The 8,159-nt window shown below is 52.8% G+C and overlaps 1 protein-coding gene across 1 annotated transcript in view; it reads right to left on the reverse strand.

Annotated features, from left to right (window-relative positions):
• LOC147094922 (sulfotransferase 1B1-like) overlaps window positions 1-3,512 on the reverse strand; it is a 104,850-nt gene extending 101,338 nt beyond the window's left edge. The window contains exons 1-2 of the mRNA XM_085974544.1: window positions 3,258-3,512; window positions 396-524 (exon numbers count right to left, since the gene is read on the reverse strand). Of these exons, the coding sequence (XP_085830670.1) occupies window positions 396-524; window positions 3,258-3,432 (304 nt within the window). The 5' untranslated portion in view covers window positions 3,433-3,512. The remainder of the gene's footprint in view (window positions 1-395; window positions 525-3,257) is intronic.
• Between the last annotated feature and the right edge of the window lie 4,647 nt (window positions 3,513-8,159).

Here is an 8,159-nt window from a genome sequence, read left to right on the forward strand (position 1 = left end):
CTGGGAGTGTTTGATGGGACAGTGTAGAGGAAGCTTGACTCTGTATCTAACCCCGTGCTGTACCTGCTCTGGGAGTGTTTGATGGGGCAGTGTAGAGGGAGCTTTACTCTGTATCTAACCCGTGCTGTACCTGCCCTGGGAGTGTTTGATGGGACAGTGTAGAGGGAGCTTTACTCTGTATCTAACCCGTGCTGTACCTGCCCTGGGAGTGTTTGATGGGACAGTGTAGAGGGAGCTTTACTCTGTATCTAACCCATGCTGTACCTGCCCTGGGAGTGTTTGATGGGACAGTGTAGAGGGAGCTTTACTCTGTCTCTAAACGCCTTACAGGGTGCGCCGGTTATCCTGTCTCCCAGTGACAATCGTTGGAATCACTCCAGGTCGTGACCACTCACCTGATGTCATGTGGCCTGGAAAGTCGAACTCCAGGAATGGCATCCTGCAGTGTAACGGCGCCCGGCGGCATCTCTCAGGGTCTCCGTCGTGGAGAATGAAGTCGACGATCTCCTGAACCCACGTGGTCCCTGCGGGAAGTTCAGCAGGAGGAGGGAACGAGAATCAGCGAGGAGTCTCTCAGTGCCAAGTGGAAAGGACAGAGGCTGAAAGGGTTAAATTACGAGGGGAGGTTGCAGGAACATAGAAACATAGAAGATAGGAGCAGGAGTAGGCCATTCGGCCCCTCGAGCCTGCTCCACCATTCAATGAGATCATGGCTGATCATCCACACTCAGTACCCTGTCCCTGCTTTCTCCCCATATCCCTTGATCTCTTTAGCTTTAAGAAATATATCCAACTCCTTCTTGAATATATTTAATGAATTGGCCTCCACTGCCTTCTGTGGTAGAGAATTCCACAGGTTCACCACTCTCTGGGTGAAGAAATTCCTCCTCATCTCTGTCCTAAATGGCTTACCCCTTATCCTTAGACTGTGACCCCTGGTTCTGGACTCCCCCGCCATCGGGAACATCCTTCCTGCATCTAGTCTGTCTAGTCCTGTTAGAATTTTATAAGTTTCAATGAGATCCCCTCTCATTCTTCTAAACTCCAGCGAATATAAGCCCAATCGACACAATCTCTCCTCATACGTCATTCCTGCCATCCCAGGTATCAGTCTGGTGAATCTTCGCTGCACTCCCTCCATGGCAAGAACATCCTTCCTCAGATAAGGTGACCAAAACTGCACACAATACTCAAGGTGTGGTTTCTCCAAGGCCCTGTACAACTGCAGCAAGACATCCTTGTTCTTTGGTTTCCCCTGAGATTAGAAGGTTGAGGGGTGCTGAAAATGGTTCAAGGATTCGATGGGTCTGATTGAGATAAACTGTTCCCTCTGGTGGGGGAAGCCAGAACCAGGCACGGCAATCCTTAAATTAGAGCCAGGCTGTTCAGGGGGGAAATCAGCAAGCACTTCTTCACACAAAGACTTCGGGGAAATCTGGGACTCTCTCCCCCAAAAGGCTGTGGATGCTGGGGGTCGATTGGAGCTTCCAAGACTGCGATGGATAGATTGGTGTCGGGTATCAAAGGATATGGAGCAAAGGCGGGCCTCCTCCTAATGTACAGATCCGTCACCGTCTGATAGAATGGGGGGGGAACAGGCTGGAGGGGCTGAATGGCCTCCTCCTAATGTACAGATCAGTCACCGTCTGATAGAATGGGGGGGAACAGGCTGGAGGGGCTGAATGGCCTCCTCCTGTTCCTAACGTACAGATCAGTCACCGTCTGATAGAATGGGGGGGGGAACAGGCTGGAGGGGCTGAACGGCCTCCTCCTAATGTACAGATCAGTCACAGTCTGACAGAATGGGAGGAACAGGCTCGAGGGGCTGAATGGCCTCCTCCTGTTCCTAATGTACTGATCAGTCACAGTCTGGTAGAATGGGGGGAACAGGCTCGAGGGGCTGAATGGCCTCCTCCTGTTCCTAATGTACAGATCAGTCACAGTCTGACAGAATGGGAGGAACAGGCTCGAGGGGCTGAATGGCCTCCTCCTGTTCCTAATGTACTGATCAGTCACAGTCTGGTAGAATGGGGGGAACAGGCTCGAGGGGCTGAATGGCCTCCTCCTGTTCCTAATGTACAGATCAGTCACAGTCTGATAGAATGGGGGGAACAGGCTGGAGGGGCTGAATGGCCTCCTCCTAATGTACAGATCAGTCACAGTCTGATAGAAAGGGGGGGAACAGGCTGGAGGGGCTGAATGGCCTCCTCCTAATGTACAGATCAGTCACCGTCTGATAGAATGGGGGGGAACAGGCTGGAGGGGCTGAATGGCCTCCTCCTAATGTACAGATCAGTCACAGTCTGATAGAAAGGGGGGGAACAGGTTGAAGGGGCTGAATGGCCTCCTCCTAATGTACAGATCACTCACAGTCGGATAGAATGGGGGGGAACAGGCTGGAGGGGCTGAATGGCCTCCTCCTAATGTACAGATCAGTCACAGTCTGATAGAAAGGGGGGGGGAACAGGCTGGAGGGGCTGAATGGCCTCCTACTAATGTACAGATGTGCCGTAATAACAACAGAAAATGCTGGAAAAACTCAGCAAGTCAGGCAACATCCGTGGAGAGAAAGTTGAGTTGACGTTTCGGGTTTGACCCTTCTTCAAAACTGGAGAGAAAAGGAACTAGATCGAAGGCAGGGCTGCGATCGGACAAAAGAATAAAAGAACCAAAAGAAGTAAAAGAGATTAGAAGCTAGACGAGATAGTAATAGGCTTGGATTAGGTGTAAAGTGTACTGGCAGGGCAAAAGATAGCTGCCAGGTGTGAGAGAGAAACAAAAGGAAAGGGGGGGGGGGAGGAAAGGAGTGGAAAAATATAAGTGAAAATGAAATAGGGGCCGAGGTTATGATCTGAAATTGTTGAACTCGATATTGAGACCGGAAGGCTGCAGACTGCCTAATCGGAAGATGAGGTGCTGTTCCTCGAGTTTACGTTGAGCTTCCGTGGAACAATACAAGAGGCCAAGGACGGTGAGGTCAGAGTGGGAATGGAGCGGTGAATTAAAATGACAGACTACCGGAAGCTCGGGGTCACCCTTACGGACTGAACGGAGGTGTTCCGCAAAGCGGTCACCCAATCTGCGTTTGGTCTCCCCAATGTAGAGGAGACCGCATCGTACAGATGTGCCGTCCTGCGCTGTACAGAAAGTGCTCGCTGTACTTTGAGCCCGGGAACCCAAGCAAGAGGCCTCGGCTGCAGGCTTCGGAGTTGGAAGCCTCCTTGCCGTGACTTGACGTTGGGGGGAACTGCACTTACCCGCTTTGGGATAGGTGGCGATCAGAACGTCCTTGGATCCGGCCTGGAATTCTTCCACCGCTTTCCAGTTCTCCAGGAAGATATCCAGCATGGGAACACCGTGCAAGGGCAGCAGCTTTGACCTCTTGACCTCGGGGAGAGGGCTGCCCGCTGCTGTCTGATCGCGGGTCGTCATGGCGATCGCTTTCCCGATGGCACCGTGCTCTGCTCCTGTCCCTGTCTCCCGGTCTGGAGCACACGGCAGGAGGAAGCTGCCTGAGCACACACGGACTCTGGACTTGGGATAGAGATAGTGTGTAACCCAGTGACCGAGGGCGGGACGGAGAGTCATAGTGACTCAGCACATTGCGGGGGAGATTTGTACAGAGCAACATCCACTCACACACACTCACACACACACACTCTCCTCACACTCACACACTCTCCTCACACACTCACACACACTCTCCTCACACTCACACACACTCACACACACACACTCTCCTCACACACACACACTCTCCTCACACACACACACTCTCCTCACACACACACTCTCTCCTCACACTCACACACACTCTCCTCACACACACACACTCTCCTCACACACACACTCTCCTCACACACACACACTCTCCTCACACACACACACTCTCCTCACACACACACTCTCCTCACACACACACTCTCCTCACACACACACACTCTCCTCACACACACACACTCTCCTCACACACACACTCTCTCCTCACACACACACTCTCCTCATACACACACTCTCCTCACACACACGCACTCTCCTCACACACACACACTCTCCTCACACACACACACTCTCCTCACACACACACTCTCCTCACACACACACACTCTCCTCACACACACACTCTCCTCACACACACACACTCTCCTCACACACACACACTCTCCTCACACACACACTCTCTCCTCACACACACACTCTCCTCATACACACACTCTCCTCACACACACACACTCTCCTCACACACACACTCTCCTCACACACACACACTCTCCTCACACACACACACTCTCCTCACACACACACTCTCTCCTCACACACACACTCTCCTCATACACACACTCTCCTCACACACACACACTCTCCTCACACACACTCTCTCCTCACACACACACTCTCCTCATACACACACTCTCCTCACACACACACACTCTCCTCACACACACACTCTCCTCACACACACACTCTCCTCACACACACACACTCTCCTCACACACACACACTCTCCTCACACACACACTCTCCTCACACACACACACTCTCCTCACACACACACTCTCCTCACACACACACACTCTCCTCACACACACACTCTCCTCACACACACACACTCTCCTCACACACACACACTCTCCTCACACACACACACTCTCTCCTCATACACACACTCTCCTCACACACACACACTCTCCTCACACACACACACTCTCCTCACACACACACACTCTCCTCACACACACACACTCTCCTCACACACACTCTCCTCACACACACACTCTCCCCACACACACACACACACTCACACACACACTCTCCTCACACACACACTCTCCTCACACACACACACTCTCCTCACACACACACTCTCCTCACACACACACTCTCCTCACACACACACACTCTCCTCACACACACACACTCTCCTCACACACACACTCTCCTCACACACACACACTCTCCTCACACACACACTCTCCTCACACACACACACTCTCCTCACACACACACTCTCCTCACACACACACACTCTCCTCACACACACACTCTCCTCACACACACACACTCTCCTCACACACACACACACACACTCACACACACTCTCCTCACACACACACACACTCACACACACACTCTCCTCACACACACACTCTCCTCACACACACACACTCTCCTCACACACACACTCTCCTCACACACACACACTCTCCTCACACACACACTCTCCTCACACACACACACACTCTCCTCACACACACACTCTCCTCACACACACACACTCTCCTCACACACACACACACACTCCTCACACACACACTCTCCTCACACACACACACACTCTCCTCACACACACACACTCTCCTCACACACACACACACTCTCCTCACACACACACTCTCCTCACACACACACACTCTCCTCACACACACACACTCTCCTCACACACACACACTCTCCTCACACACACACTCTCCTCACACACACACTCTCCTCACACACACTCTCCTCACACACACACACTCTCCTCACACACACACACTCTCCTCACACACACACACTCTCCTCACACACTCTCCTCACACACACACACTCTCCTCACACACACACACTCTCCACACACACTCTCCTCACACACACACACTCTCCTCGCACACACACTCTCCTCACACACACACACACTCTCCTCACACACACTCTCCTCACACACACACACACTCTCCTCACACACACACTCTCCTCACACACACACTCTCCTCACACACTCTCCTCACACACACACACTCTCCTCACACACACACACTCTCCACACACACTCTCCTCACACACTCTCCTCACACACACACTCTCCACACACACTCTCCTCACACACTCTCCTCACACACACACACTCTCCTCACGCACACACACTCTCCTCACACACACACTCTCCTCACACACACACTCTCCTCACACACACACACACTCTCCTCACACACACACACTCTCCTCACACACACACACACTCTCCTCACACACACTCTCCTCACACACACACACTCTCCTCACACACACACACTCTCCTCACACACACACACTCTCCTCACACACACACTCTCCTCACACACACACACTCTCCTCACACACACACACTCTCCTCACACACACACACTCTCCTCACACACACACACTCTCCTCACACACACACACTCTCCTCACACACACACACTCTCCTCACACACACACACTCTCCTCACACACACACACACTCCTCACACACACACACTCTCCTCACACACACACACTCTCCTCACACACACACACTCTCCTCACACACACACTCTCCTCACACACACACACTCTCCTCACACACACACACTCTCCTCACACACACACACACTCTCCTCACACACACACACTCTCCTCACACACACACACTCTCCTCACACACACACACTCTCCTCACACACACACACTCTCCTCACACACACACACTCTCCTCACGCACACACACTCTCCTCACGCACACACACTCTCCTCACACACACACACTCTCCTCACACACACACTCTCCTCACACACACACACTCTCCTCACGCACACACACTCTCCTCACGCACACACACTCTCCTCACGCACACACACTCTCCTCACGCACACACACTCTCCTCACGCACACACACTCTCCTCACGCACACACACTCTCCTCACGCACACACACTCTCCTCACGCACACACACTCTCCTCACGCACACACACTCTCCTCACACACACACTCTCCTCACGCACACACACTCTCCTCACACACACACACTCTCCTCACACACACACTCTCCTCACGCACACACACTCTCCTCACACACACACACTCTCCTCACACACACACACTCTCCTCACACACACACACACTCTCCTCACACACACACACTCTCCTCACGCACACACACTCTCCTCACACACACACACTCTCCTCACACACACACTCTCCTCACACACACACACTCTCCTCACGCACACACACTCTCCTCACACACACACTCTCCTCGCACACACACTCTCCTCACGCACACACACTCTCCTCACGCACACACACTCTCCTCACACACACACACTCTCCTCACACACACACAATCTCCTCACACACACACTCTCCTCACACACACACACTCTCCTCACACACACACACTCTCCTCACACACACACACTCCTCACACACACACACTCTCCTCACACACACACACTCTCCTCACACACACACACACTCCTCACACACACACACTCTCCTCACACACACACTCTCCTCACACACACACTCTCCTCACACACACACTCTCCTCACACACACACACTCTCCTCACACACACACTCTCTCCTCACACACACACTCTCCTCACACACACACACTCTCCTCACACACACACACTCTCCTCACACACACACTCCTCACACACACACACACTCTCCTCACACACACACTCTCCTCACACACACACTCTCCTCACACACACACCTCTCCTCACACACACGCTCTCCTCACACACACACGCTCTCCTCACACACACACTCTCTCCTCACACACACTCTCTCCTCACGCACACACACTCTCCTCACACACACACTCTCCTCACACACACACTCTCCTCACACACACACACTCTCCTCACACACACACACTCTCCTCACACACACACACTCTCCTCACACACACACTCTCCTCACACACACACACTCTCCTCACACACACACACTCTCCTCACACACACACACTCTCCTCACACACAAACACTCTCTCCTCACACACACACTCTCCTCACACACACACACACTCACCTCACACACACACACTCTCCTCACACACACACACACTCTCCTCACACACACACTCTCCACACACACACACTCTCCACACACACACACACTCCTCACACACACACACTCTCCTCACACACACACTCTCCTCACACACACACTCTCCTCCACACACACACACTCTCCTCACACACACACTCTCCTCACACACACACACTCTCCTCACACACACACACTCTCCTCACACACTCCTCACACACACTCTCTCCTCACACACACACACTCTCCTCACACACACACACTCTCCTCACACACACACTCTCTCCTCACACACGCACACTCTCCTCACACACGCACACTCTCCTCACACACACACT

Source organism: Somniosus microcephalus, unplaced genomic scaffold (genome assembly GCF_052327205.1).
Source record: "Somniosus microcephalus isolate GS21.2 unplaced genomic scaffold, FLI_Smic_1.0 unresolved_chr1, whole genome shotgun sequence".
Classification (NCBI taxonomy): Eukaryota; Metazoa; Chordata; class Chondrichthyes; order Squaliformes; family Somniosidae; genus Somniosus; species Somniosus microcephalus.